This window comes from Galeopterus variegatus, unplaced genomic scaffold, assembly GCF_000696425.1.
Source record: "Galeopterus variegatus unplaced genomic scaffold, G_variegatus-3.0.2 Scaffold1516, whole genome shotgun sequence".
NCBI lineage: Eukaryota > Metazoa > Chordata > Mammalia > Dermoptera > Cynocephalidae > Galeopterus > Galeopterus variegatus.
Genome location: NW_007727627.1, coordinates 146,864 through 161,617, shown reverse-complemented (window position 1 = coordinate 161,617; position 14,754 = coordinate 146,864). Strand labels below are relative to the sequence as shown.

Sequence of the window (14,754 nt, the reverse complement as noted above, 5' to 3'; positions counted from 1 at the left end):
GCCCCCGGCCCGGTTAGGGGGCGACACTGGGGGTTGCGATCCGTTGCCGGACACGGAAAAAAAAAAAAAAAAAAAAAAAAAAAAAAAAAAAAAAAAATCTCATTGGTCCCCAGGTGTACAGGGCTTAGCCTAGTCATGTGTTCATGGCACACTTGCAGCAAAGCCCCTTTTCTTGACTGACTCCATTTTATTCTCACAGAACGAGTACTGTTTTGTGTGCCTCTATTTTTTTTTTTTTGCACTTTTTAACTGGAATATAATATCCATACACTGAAGTACACAAATCTTTACTAGATGACTCAGAGGACTATGTATTCCCATGAAAGCACACTCAGATCAATACATAGAACATTCCCAACATCCGAGAAACCTTTCTTGTTTTCTACTCTCTATCGATTCTGCTTCCCAAAGGTAACCATTATTCTACTCTCTTCTCCACAGGTCACTCTTGCCTGTTCTTGGGCTTCATGGAGGTGGAGTCGTACCTTCGCATGTACTCTTTGTGGGTCTCACTTCTTTCACTCAGCTGTGAGACTTCATCTGTGTTCTTGCATGTGGTAGTAGTTTGTCTCCTGCCTCCTCCTATACTTTGTCTTTCTGCACAGACCTGGGATAAGTCTGTACAGAGACATTATGAGAGCCAGAGCAGCACAGAGATGAAAGTTTCCTGTTTTCACTCACAGAATGTCTTTTTTTCTCATGAAAACCACCCCTCTGATTTCTTGCAAAGCTTGACTGCGCTCTGCTCTTTCCAGCACCAAGTCTACTTTGAAAGGAATCTCTTGGGGCCTTGTGTGTTTGCCTTGGATGCTGTCAGCATAAAACAATTTTCTTGAGCCCTTCTTCATTTGGAATGGGTGGAAGAAGAGAGTAAGAGAGGGATGGTTTCGGGAAGGACATTTTTAGGCAAAGGAAAAAACAGCAACTGAAGGCGTCACTGGGACCTGGATCCTGGAAGCCAGCCTTCTGAGCAGAGATTTACATCACTCTCTTGTGCTGCTCCCCTTCTAGCCTTCTCCGTTGGGAGCTCAAGGGCATAAAAAATTCATTGCAAATCTGTCTCTCTTGGGGCTGGGCAATGAGGTTTGAATTCAGGCTGACTCTTGAGAAGCCTTTCTTCCTCCAAGACTATGGGTAACAGGCTTTCCCTGTGAAGCCAGCGTGGCTTTCTCTATGAAAACACTCCACCCCAGCACACACTTGAGAGCAGGGGGAAAGCTGATGCTTTTCAGTGGAGTCTGAAATGAAGATGGAAGGGACTAGTTATTCTTCTAAGCGTGGTCATGCAGATAAGTGAGGATCAAGTAGGAAAATTGAAACTGTGCATTAGCTCTAGTGACTGGTTGTCTTTACCTTTCCTTTAGGTTTCTGCTGGTTCTGTGCCTTGTGTCTGGAATAGTGGACTGGAATATTTGGCTAAGACTTAATCAGAGATTCTTTGAACTAAAATAGTTAGAATATTTTATTAAGTTTATTGAGTAATTTCTATATCCCTGGTTCTTACTAGGGGCTTTGCAATATATTATTTGAATTATTCTCCACAGGACTTGGGAAGGTAGGTATGATTATTTCCATTTACAAGTGAGTAAATAGAGGGTTAGAGAATTTAAATTTCCTGCTAGTAAGTGACAGATAGTAAGAAGTAAGGCTGATATTCAGACTAGGTCTCTCAGGTTCCAAAGGCCATGTACCTTGTACTGCACCACGCTACCTTTTTAAAACGACCCCTGCCTTTCTGACATTCCATCTTCCCCGCTTCAACACATTCTCTTAATGTTTGTCCAATAAGTGACTGCTTTTAGAGCAGCTGAAAGCTGCAAAATTTTGTCACTTAATTTGGATTTTAGCTAGTTGCTGAAGCTTCACTGTAACACAGTGCACAAATCATTACTAGCTGGCTCAAAGGATCTATTACATTTTATTAAAGGAATTTAAAATAATATTTAGAACCACAGAGAATAGTGGAAAAGACCCTGATGGATATTAAGGAAACACTGGTTTCAGTCCTAATGTCACCACAAATCAAAACAAGCCGTAAGACCTTAGTACAGACCTAATTTCTGTGTGCTTCGGTTTCCCTCATCTGTGAAATGAGGAGGTTGAAGTATGTGATTATTAATGTCCCCACCTATTCTAAAAACATGAGCTTCTGTGATCTTTTTTTGTTTGTTTATGTGATTCTAGAATGGTTTTAGAGTATAAATATTTCTTAAAGAAACCTTAATTATTAAATGCAAATCCAGTGAAGTGAATAACATTGAGGCTTTCAAAACTCCAGCAAAGCTACATTTTCCGTGTTTCCCAGTCCATCATTTACATAGAAAAGGGTATAGGTTCCTTTCTTTCTTTTCTTTTTTTTTTTTAAAAAAAAGACAACCGGTAAGGGGATCTTAACCCTTGACTTGGTGTTGTCAGCACCACGCTCTCCAAAGTGAGCTAACCGGCCATCCCTATATGGGGATCCAAACCCGTGGCCTTGGTGTTATCAGCACCTCATTCTACCAAGTAAGCCTCGGGCCGGCCTTAGAGTATAGGTTCTTAAATAATGCATATTGGAGCTTAAATTCCTTGAGGGTCTGGCAGGCTTTAATCTTAGATAAGATGGCATAAATTATTGCCAATAGCCAATGTCAGGTTGCCAGCCCAAATAAATATAAGTCCCTCCCTGTTCAGAATATGAATTTAAAGTATAAACTGTTTTATATCTGATACCACTGAATAGAATTAAGGCACTGTTGAGCAACTCTAAGAATAAGAAATAAGATGATAATATGGTATAATTCGTTAAGAATGTGCTATACTTGAAGAAATTGTTACTTTGTCATTTTAGACCAAGTAAAGAGAAAACTGGCCATGTGAGTGACTCGGGAGCATGTGTTATCCAGCACGGACTCAATCCCGAGAAAATCTTCATGCAGGTTCATTATTTAAAGGTAAGCACATGTATGTGGCAGAAGCCAGTTCTTATGGTACGGCATTTTTTGGTTATGTAATTAAATAATGAAGATTAGTAACATGGCTGATGCACAACACAAAAATCATCAACATTTTAATGATATCTGACTGGGCAGTTAGTTATCTGAGTGTCCAATAATTACAGCACTTCATACCCAGGAAAATAAGGCCGCATTAGGAAGGTGTGAATCCAAGGACACTGAAATAGTCCCTGCCTGGTACCTCCCTTCTCCCTGTGGCAGGCCAGCAAGTCATTTAAGTTGTAAAGGTCTTGTCTGGTGGCGGAGCAGAGAGGAGCTGGGCCTCTCTTCCCTCTTAGTTCATGATGGACATCCAGGCTTCATGTGAACCAAGTTAAAACAGAGCTGGCAGTAATGTTAACAAAGGAGAAGAAAGCTGTGTAGCCCATCCGTAATTTCTGGACCCAGCCTTCCCAGCCAGAACAGAAAGGGCAGCCTGGGACAGCTGAGATGGCACGTGCCAGATGCCATAGTGTAGCCGGGAAGCTAGAGTTGACTGTGGAAGCATTTCTGCAACAAACCCATAATAGGCATCTTTTTTTCTCTCTCCTTCCTTCCTTTTAGGGCTACTTCCTTCTTCGGTTCTTTGCCAAAAGACTTGGAGATGAAACCTATTTTTCATTTTTAAGAAAATTTGTGCATACGTTTCATGGGCAGTTGATTCTTTCCCAGGTAATTTATGGGTCCCCATGAGTCCATAATATAGAATTGGTGGGGGTGTGGCCTGTGGGGATTAGATTATGCCAGTATCAAAAAATAGGAAAAAGATTTGCAATTGAATGCAGTGGGAACAATAGGCAGGTAATGAAGCAGACACAAGGAAAGTGTTGTTTCAGGGAGGATGACCTCTCCAGGTTGGGGACAGACTGTAACCCAAAGCTGTCTCGCACACAGTGGTGTGGATAATTGTGCCTTAAATGACCTTAAAAACAAAAACAATTGTGCTGTTCCCTCTACCTGGAACTATATGTTTGAAGAGGTCGCCTCCCTTTTACGGTTAATCTGAGATTGAACGTCACAACCTCAGAGTCATCCCAGCTGAGCAGATGCACATCCAGCCTCTCACTCTCTACCCCTTCGCCCTGTTCATTGCCTTCATTATCATTGCCATTCTCTATAATTAGACTTTAATTTATGGGGCTATTTGTTTCTTTTGGATCTGCACCACTCTATGTTTGAGCTAAACAAGGCCAGACCATGCTCTTTATTTCACCAGTACGTGGTACATGATTGGCATACAGTGGCTACACCATAAATATTTGATAAACAGATTAATAACAATATACAATGAAATATCCAGACAGCCTGGCCAGGAAACTGTCAGAGAAAGATCTTGTCAGCTGGTGAGGGCATGGAGCCGAGTAGCACATAGTGAGGATGCTGACAGGTGGTGAGTCTGGAGGCAGCACTGGCGCCGGACAGACAGGTGGAGGACAGCCGACACCCCCTCAGCACGGGCGGCACTGAGGTCGCTTCAGACACTTGATGATGGTGCACACTCATAGCTGTGAGCCACACTATCCACAGTGTTAGAGGTGGAGGATGCACTCGGGTAGTCCGAACATGTGAAGGGAATAGCGCGAGTGTGACCAGACTATACGGCTCTTCCTCACCTCTGTGTTCTTTTCATTTTTCTGGTGGGGTTGGGGAAATTCTCTCTGCACGTGTATTTGCAAAGGCAATTTGAAAACTGGTTCAGAAGTCTTGCATGCTTGGTTAACTGATTAGTCCAAATTCCTACTGAAGAAAACAACTTGTCACGAAGACACTGCAGTGTTACATGAGTGCACTGCACTTACTGTGACTTCTTTTTTTTTTTGTCTTTTTTTCCGTGTCCGGCAACGGATCACAACCTTCAGTGTTGCCCCCGTACCGGACCGGGGACCGGCAACGGGATCGCAACCCTCTGTGTCGCTCCCGCGCCTTGCTCAGCCAGTGAGCGGGAACCGGTCTGTATGTGGGATCCGAACCCTCGGGCGGGAGCGCCGCCGTGCTTCCCAAGCGGCGCACTATCCAGTGCGCCACCGGGCCGGCCCTTACTGTGACTTCTGAGGTTCCAATCGCCACGTCCCATGGAACTCTTAGTGCTCGCTCAGTCAGATCATTCAGTTTTTCTTTTGTTTATTTCTTTTGAATAATAAATGTGTTGTTTTTTTTTGAAACAACTTTATTGAGATAAAATTCACATACCACAAAATTTACCATTTTAAAGAAAAAACAAGTCAATGGTTTTTGGTATAATCACAAGGTTTTACAACCATCACCATTTATCTAATTTTAGAACATTTCCATCAACCCCAAAAGAAATCATTAGTAGCCACTTCCCTATTTCCCCCTCCTACCCAGCTCTAGGCAACCACGAGTCTCCTTTCTGGTTCTATGCATTTGCCTATTCAGGACATTTCTTATAAATGAATCCTGTAATATGTGACCTTTTGTATCTGGCTTTCTTTCACTTAATGTAATGTTTTCAAGCTTCATGTGGCGTGTATTAGTCCTTCATTCTTTTTCTAAATTAAAGTTTTAATTTTATTAATTGTAATAAAATATATATAACATAAAATAAACCTTTTAGCCATTTTTAAGTGTACAGTTCAGTGGCATCAAGTACATTCACATTTTTGTGCAGCCATCGCAATCATTCATCTCCAGAACTTTTTCATCTTCCCAGACTGACACTCTGAACCCATTAAATAATAACTCCCCCAGCCCCTGCCAACCACCATTCTACTTTCTGTCTCTATGAATTTGACATTATGTAAGTGAAACCAATTTGTCCTTTTGTCCTTTTGTGTCTGGCTTACTTCACCTTCAAGGCTCGTCCATGTTGTTGCACGTGTCAGAATTTCGTTACTTTGTGAGGCTGAATATTCCGTTGCTTGTATGTACATTTTGTGTATCCATTCATCTGTCCAGTGAACATTTGGGTTTTCTCCATTGCTTGCCTATTGTGAACAGTGCTGCTATGAAGTCTTTGCTTTCAGTGTTTTTGCATATATATCCAGAAGTGGAATCGCTGTCTGATACCGTAATTCTGTGCTCACTTTTTTAAGGAGCTGCCACGCTCTTTTCCACAGTGGCTGCACTGTCTGACGTGCCCACCGGCAGTGCACAAGGGCCCCGGTTTCTCCACACACTTGCCGGCCCTTGTTGCCCTTGTTTTGTTTGGTGGTAGCTGTCCTAGTGGGTGTGAAGTGACTCTCATTATGGTTGTGATTTGCACTTCTCCGGTGGCTGATGATGGTGCCCATTTTCATGTGCTGATTGGCCATTTGTATAACTTTATTGGAGAAATGTTTATTCTGATCCTTTGCCCATTTTTCATTTGGGTTATTTGTCTTTTATTATTGAGTTGTAAGAGTACTTTATATATTCTGGATATAAGTCCCTTCTCAGATATACAGTTTGGAAATATTGTCTTTCATTTTGTGTGTTGTCTTTTCACTTTCTTGATAGTGTCCTTTATAGCACAAAGTTTTTAATTTTGATGAAGTCTAATTTATCTATTTTCTCTTTGGTTGCTTGTCCTTTCAGTATCATATGTAAGAAACCATTGCTTAGTTGAAGGTCACATAGATTTACTCCTATGTTTTCTTCTAAGAGTTTTATAGTTTTAGCTCTTACATTCAGGTCTCTGATCTATTTCAAGTTAATTTTTGTATATGGTGTGGGGATGATGGTCCAACTATTCTTTTGCATGTGAATATACAGTTGTCCCATAACTCTTTGTTAAAAAGACGATTTTTTCCCTCCATTGAACTGTCTTGGTACCCTGGCTGAAAATCAACTGACCATTAATGAAGGAGTTTATTTCTGAACTCTCAATTCTATTCCATTGATCAGTATTTCTATCCTTATGCCAGTCTTGATTACTGTAGCTTTGTATTAAGTTTGGAAATGATTGCTTTTTCAACTGGCACATACTTATTATTAAAAACTCAAGCAATACAGAAAAGTACAAAGAATAATGTGAAAAAAATATATATATATATATAAAAACAGTATTCAAAATGCCACCACTCACACATACTTATTATTAAAAACTCAAGCAATACAGAAAAGTACAAAGAATAATGTGAAAAAAAATATATATATATATATAAAAACAGTATTCAAAATGCCACCACTCCGAAATACCTGTAATATTACATGCATATCATTCCAGAAATCACATTTTCTGTTTCTCTCTTTCTCTCTATGTTATATATGATGTGTATGCATGCATCTGTATGTGTATGTGTACATGGTGTGTGTGTGTGTGTACACATATACAGATATCATAAGGCAGAAGTAATTTTATAAAAATTAAAGTGAAGATAAAGAACTTTCTGAACTTCAGATAAATGTAAGAGAAATCATTTCCTGAAAGATTCTTCTATGATTAAGAAATATTTTTACCAAAAAAAATTGTTGAGGTCGAAATTATTTTTCCCCTTTGACTTACCTATATATTTCATTTTTAAAAAACATCAGCTTATCCACTACCATAAAAGATGAGGAAATCAGCAGTTACATAGTTCTTCTACTGCTTTTCCTCCAGTTCTAAATTTTTGTTAAATATTATTTTTACATTGTTAAGGTTTGTTTCATCACAGTATGTGCTGTAATCATGATTTTCACAGTTCTGTAGTCTTAGCGCTATGTTTAAAGGGTTTCAGTATTCACCACCAGTCATTTTACCGTGCTTCTATATTCATGAATATTTTATTTTGATTCAATTCTTTTTTGGCTGAATTTCATTACCAAATTGATGTTCAAGTTGCAGACTCACAGGCTGTGTGATTTCTGCTTTCTTACTGCTTGAGAAGGTTTGCCTGTTGTCTTTATATTTGATTTACAAACTGCCTGAGTATAATAATCTTGGGTCATGTTTTCATTTTCTCAGAACTTTGTAGACATTGCTCAACTGCCTCTGGCATTAAAAGTTTCTGTAGAAACTTCTGAAGTCAGCCTACTTTCCCACCTTTATACCACTTAGATGACAGATGAATTCTTTATATTTAAAGTTTAGTTATTTAATCAGAAGATGGCCTGGTGTGCCTGATTTTGTGTCATCACTGCCTTCGCCCCCAGATAACAGTGTGCATTTTTAGTCTTAGATTCTCTTCTTCAAGTTTAGTTATTTAATCAGAAGATGGCCTGGTGTGCCTGATTTTGTGTCATCACTGCCTTCACCCCCAGATAACAGTGTGCATTTTTAGTCTTAGATTCTCTTCTTCTTTTTTTTTAGTGAAATTGTTTTAATTTACCTTTGAACACACTGCAGGGTTCTGGGTTTCAAGGTTACCACTTACCCTTGTGTTACCTATACCTGTTATTTTCAAATTGCTTTTATGCAACCCCCTTATTATTAATGTTATTCTCTTTAATGTGTGTTCTTTTCCTTGCTTTTTCAACTTTTTATTTCAGTATTTTATTAATACTCCTATTCTGACATTATTTTGGTTCTTAATTTATTTCCTTTGCGTTGAAATCTCCCTTTTCATCTCATTTGTTGTTTTATCATCTTTGAGCTTTCTAAATTTTACTGAATTTATGTTCGTAGTATGTTTCTTTTTGTTAATTTATTTTACAGTGTAAAGCATTCGCAGAGAATTTTCTTCTGTTCCTGGATTATGACTTCTTCCTGACTGGAATCTTTGTCTTTTGTATGTTGTGCTGCTTTCTGTCTGTCTGTCTGTCTGTATGTGGTGGTTGTACTGGTTTGCATAGTTGCCACACTTTTCTCTTGGCTCCTTCTTACCATGGGTAGCACTGTCCTGACCTTTTATTTATTCACATATATACTGGAACCTTACCATTAATTTCTTGCCTAACTCATCTTAAATCTATCTTTCTTGCTCTCTATGGTTTGAAACTGGTATATTGTGCGTGGAGGACAAGGAGAGGCCGAGCTCCACTGGAGTTGCATATAGCCTTTGTTGGAAGAACTTGGCTTCCCTACTCTTGAAAATTTATTAAATGTCCCCCGCCAAGATTCTCATGACCTAACATGGGTGTAGCCTTTTCCCATTGCTGGTACCCTCTCAATTAATATCCTTCCTCCAATTGAGGTTGGAGTCCTAGAATCTGTACATTTCATCAAAGAGAGTGTCTTCAGTTGTTTATTTCACATATTTTTCTTATCTCTCTCCAATAAACATTTCCAGTCCCTCCATAGTCAAAAAGGAGGAAAGATAAAGACATTACTGTTTTTTTCCAAATATGTGGTATTTGTGAGAATTTGTAAGGCTTGGGCAATTCACCAGTCCCGCTACTGCGGAGCATGAGGTTGGGGTGGTGCAGAGGGAGAGCGAGAAGCTGTGTTGGAATCTTATGTTTCATTCCTTGTTTGCCTTTTTTTTTTTTTTAAGTTTATGCCGTGAGGCTGTACTTCTTTCCTTGTTTGGGTGATGGTGATCAAGTTTTTGCTATTTTTTTTTAATGGATCATGTTTTTGTTTACATCGCTAGTTAGTTATTGATGAGGAAGGGCTATGATCCAGTTCCTTACTCAGGAGTCCCTCAGGTTCTTCCTTTTCCAATTTCTTTCCTAATCCTTTTCTCTCCAAACATCCCACCTACCCAGCATTTCAATATTGTCGTCTTTTCCACCCCTACTAAAACTTTCCTGACAATTTCACTTCTTCCTCAGTTCTTAGTGGGCCAATCCTGTTCTTGCTTCAACATTTTGATTATTTGTTTTGGTCCCCCCTTCCCCATGACCATGGTAATTATTCATGAAACATCTGACAGAATTTGCTAGTCCTGTGTAATTATCAAGCCAATGTGAGTTTATCCAGTAGAATCTACGTGCACCTGCTTTTTATTGAATACTTTCACCAGGACTGAAAAATAATTACCAAATTATCCATGTGCCAAAAATCAGTGTTAGTTTTTAAAAATTGAATGCTTAATTTAGTGTCGTTAGGTATTAGTCAGAACAAACTGTGTGGGACTGACCTGATTAGCATATAGATTATTAGGAGAGTAGGAATTAAATGAAAAAAAATTCTCAAGGTATGTGTTTTCTTACTGGGATGTGGACTTATAATCATTGCCAAGGATCAAGATAAAATTTTATTACAGGCCCTTCTCATAACAACAGGTTTTTTGTTTTTTGTCTTTGGTTTTAATTTTGTCTTCAGGCATACTGCAGAGGTGACAAACTGGGACCCCTACTATTTATTGCTAGTTGGCTTTGTCAGTGATTCTAGAATCAGCCATGAAGGAAAGCCCTCCTTGTCCAAGTGAGATTTGTAAGTTGCTTTCACGAAAGTCCCAGAACCAAAGGGAAGGAAGAAGACAGATGAGGAATTGAAAAGAGGTGGCGAGGGGAGGAAGAGCCACAGAGACACTGTCCTTTTTACTTCATTCTGTTGTGGAAAGTGGGGGAAAGCTACTGTCACTAGTCCACTCCAGGGGTATGTGCCAATTTAGGAAAAGAATCAGGAAAACTAGCATTTCATGGTTAAAGATTGGGTCTATGAAAGGAGTTAGAAGGGCCAGTGAGGTCACTTCTGCCTGGAGGAGACCAAGTATCTTCCTGAAGTGGATGGAGCACAGGGCGGAAGAATATCTATCGCTGTAGGAACAGCATTCCCATAGCCTGTGCGAGTATGGGCACTGCGCCCCAGAGATGCCAGGGTGTTAGGTTTTGGGATCATCCTGGCATGGGTTGGCAGCCTCTTTCTTGTTCAATGCTGTGTTGCCTGCAGTTCTCAGTTCCAAAGCAGGAACAGGCAGATGCTCCAGCATGGCCACCTGCTAGGAGGCAGGACAGCTGTCTTTCTTAAAAAATAAAGTAGGGCTTGTTGGGGACCTCCTGCACTTATCCTGTATTCACACAGAATTCTGGATCTTTGTGCTCTGCCATCCTGTGAAGAACAACCTAACTGTGATTGGAAATGCAAAAGGGCAGAATTAAGGTTAACTCTGAATTTCCTGCTTCTCACGCAGTTAAATTCTCCCCCTTGCCATTGAGTTAATGTAATTTTTCCTTTACGTAATTGAGCATAAATGACCAGGCAAACATGAGATAAGTTGATATGGGCTATAAGGAGATAATGAAGTGAAATTAGTAAGAAGTTTTAACTACAGTACTTGGATTTTTTTTTTTTTTTTTTTTTTAAAGATGACCGGAAAGGGGATTTTAACCCTTGACTTGGTGGTGTTGTCAGCACCATGCTCAGCCAGTGAGTGAACCGGCCATCCCTATATGGGATCCGAACCTGGGGCCTTGGTGTTATCAGCACCACACTCTCCCGAGTGAGCCACGGGCCGGCCCAGTACTTGGATTTTTAAGAATCAAAAATCCTGTCAATAAGCCAATGAAAAGGTAATCTACAAAGTAATCTATTAATATATTGGATTTCTAAAGTAATCTATGAATACAGTAGATTATAATAAATGAATTTTAAATTCAACATTTTTGCAAAGTAATTTAGAAATAATAGAAATAATGACTTTAAGAACCTCAACCAAAAATAATTCTTTGCATTCTAAATACTGCTCTTGTTTCCTTTGGTATTTTTCTCGATGTATCCACTGCAGGTGCAAGGAAGGACTTTAGTTGTGAGACATTAATCAACTTGGAGTTGTCCCTCCCTCCATTTTTTCTGCATGATTCATTTTTTAAATATTATTTTTTCTTTGTATTGCTTACTTTAGGTAAAGCAGTAATAGGCAAGTAATGTCTTAGGAGGAGAACAGAAGTTGCAAGAAATAATGTTTCATTAGTGCTCTTAATAGGGAGACTTTGCCTCTAGAAGAAATGGACCGTAACCACCTGTAAACATACAGAACTGGGGCAGCTAGCGTCTCTAATGCAGTGATGCCTGTACTTCAGCGTGATGGTAGAAAAAGAGCACCTTGTCACACATGCTGTTTGCAGACTCCTGTTCCTCTGTAATTCCATCTGTTTTGTAATACAAAGATCTGCACTGCTGCTTCATCTCCCACTCGGAGTTAAATAGATCTCCTCAGAGCCCCATGTTGACTGTATTTGCAGACCTGGTTCTTTTGGGAAGGCTTCAGTCTGGAGTGACTCTCGTTTGGCATTGTCACATTTGGTCCTCTGGGCTTTCTACATTAAAGGGCCTGTTTTAAAAGATTATTTTCTATTTATTAAAAAAACTTATAGGGCCTGTCCGGTGGCGCACTCGGTAGAGTGCGGTGCTTGGGAGCGCGGCGGTGCTCCCGCCGAGGGTTTGGATCCCATATAGAGACCGGTCGGCTCACTGGTTGAGCGCGGTGCGGGCGCAACATCGAGGGTTGCGATCCCGTTGCCGGTCGCAGTACGGGCGCGACACCAACGGTTGCGATCTCGTTACTGGTCACGAAAAAAGACAAAAAGGAAAAAAAAAAAACTTATAAGTGGAGATTTTATTTGTTTTTCAATAGCATTAGGTTCCAAGAAAGTTAAATATTATTCTTTATTTGTTTCATGTTCCATCCAAAATGCATCTTATCAAACCCTCAGATGATGACAGGTTGACACTAGGATTACCTGTTTAGCAAACAAAAATACAGAACAGAAAAACACAGTTAAATTTGAATTTCAAATAGGCAACAAATAATTTTTTAGAGTAATTATGCCCCCAGTTCAACTGGGCATCCTGTAGTTCATCTGACAGCCCTAGTAAAGACCAAATCAAGATTCCAGAATTAGATGTGCTGGAAAGGTGAGTTACAATACTCAAGGTGCAAATTAGATGTAAATGAACACATTCGTATTTGAATTTTTTACATCCTATGTATTGTGGATATGTTTTAAAAGATTTTGTATCTTTTAAAGATATTTACTAAAATATTTATTGATGAAATTATGTAACGTTTGGGATTTGCTTCTAAGTAATACAGGAGGCAGGGAAGTGGATGGGCAGGATTGGCTGTGGGTTGATGGCTACCTGAAGGGTAGTTATATACTGTTTTGTCTACTTTTGATTGTGTTTGAAATTTTCTGTAGTAAAGGAAAAAATGGTGTCTCTTTGTATGTAAGTCATGCCTTTAGGTTAAAAAAATCTATCATGTAAACGTCTCAAATGTCCAGCAGCTGAGGGCTTGCACAGCAGCACAGCAAGAGGCTGCAGGTGAAGGCAGGGGCTAGTGAACCATGCTCAGAGGTATGGAAAATTTGTTCACAACAGGCATACGTATCATCTTGACTTTTGTCTTTATCTTTCCATACAGCAATGCAAGAAAATTGCAAGTTAAGTAGCCTCTAGGAGTTCAGATTGTACAGTATGTAACAGGGATATCTAGGTAAAGCTCATGAAGAGGAGTATGTGGGTAAGTCGAAAAGGATAATGCTTTATGCAATGGCCAGCCTTTTGAAAATGGCTAAATGCAAAATGAAATAAACTGTTCAGTTAGGTCAAAATAGCAAATATTACATTTTTCAATTTGTTAGTGGTTTTTACAAAACAAATTTCTTTAAATGAGTGGGTCGAAACCCTAGAAAGTTAATAAATTGAGTATGTAGTCTAAGAAGTTGGCATAGGTCTAGCTTCCCTAGCAGGTGAGCTGTCAGCAGCTGGGAATGCTCAGTCTCTGGCATGGTTCCAGGCAGAGTTATTTGGTGATGGAGATCTTTAATGGTTTGCTTTTTTCTTATTCCAGGATTTCCTTCAAATGCTGTTGGAGAACATCCCAGAAGAAAAAAGGTGAGGGCCAATTTAAGAATTAAGTGACCAGTTTTACTTTTAATGTTAAAAATGAACCTGCCATTGTTGCTTGTTACAACCTAGAAAGTTCAATCTTCCTTCCTTAATAGAGGCAGGGACCTAGCTTAACCAGCGGGAGCCACAGGATAATCAACTCAACTTTGGGGACATGGATATCAGGAGCCAGCACACACAACCCAGGATCCCCAGAGTCAGGAGCCCTGGGAAAGGGCATAGGAGACAAGCCAGCCTACTGTGAAGAATGGAGGAAAGTTCTAAAAGTTAGGGTGGCTTCAGTTAATGTGGCTGAATGTAAGGAAAAACTGCGTAATTGAAGGGGAAATTGTAACGTAGTGATAAGATCCTGGGATATAAAGTCAGGCTCCCCTCGGTTCTAAACCCAGCTCTGCCACTTCCCAGCTATGAGATTCAGAGCAAGCCACTTAATCCTTCCAAATTTTAGTTTTTTAACCTCTCTGGCAGGGTTTTAAGGAGGATTAAATGAGCTACCATATGTTTAAAACTAGGTACTCCGTTAATGATTGATATAGTTATGACAACATATTCATCTTCTGTGCATCAGACACTACATGCAGCATCTACTTGCAGCAATCACCTACCCTTTATAACAGCACTCTTTGTCATCATGATCATAACAGTGATTATTATAAGCCAACACTTATTGGGAGTCTGTTGTATACAGACACTCGTCTAATCCTCAGAACAGCACTATTTGGTGCATTATATTTTTATTCCTATTTTACCAAGGGGGCTTGAGGACTAAGATTGGTTCCAAGAGACTGAGTAACCAGCCCACTATGTCACAGCTATAGGTGGCAGGGCTGGGATTTGAGCTGAAGCAGTCTGGCTCTAGAGCCTATGCTCTTATCCACTATGTTACAAATGGGGAAACTGAGGCTGACAGAAGTCAGTAGCTTTTCTGAGATCCCTTAGCAAGCAAGATAGCATAGATTGGAATTAGGTCTGTTAGCAAGCTCACTGCCCTGTAAAGGAAGGAGATTCTCATCATTGGAGGTGTCCACTTTTAGGTGGGCTCACCACCTACAGGTTTGTAGAGGAGGTTTAAGACCTATGTTATGGGTTAGACTAGGTTCATTCCAACACTCTTCTTCTAAT

At 39.8% G+C, this 14,754-nt stretch overlaps 1 protein-coding gene across 1 annotated transcript in view; it reads left to right on the top strand.

The window, feature by feature from the left end:
* The window catches only part of LOC103594258 (chromosome unknown open reading frame, human C9orf3), a 276,533-nt gene that overhangs the window by 155,634 nt on the left and 106,145 nt on the right, over positions 1-14,754 (top strand). Inside the window, exons 7-9 of the mRNA XM_008577458.1 lie at positions 2,831-2,933; positions 3,540-3,647; positions 13,574-13,617. Coding sequence (XP_008575680.1) covers positions 2,831-2,933; positions 3,540-3,647; positions 13,574-13,617 — 255 coding nt within the window. The remainder of the gene's footprint in view (positions 1-2,830; positions 2,934-3,539; positions 3,648-13,573; positions 13,618-14,754) is intronic.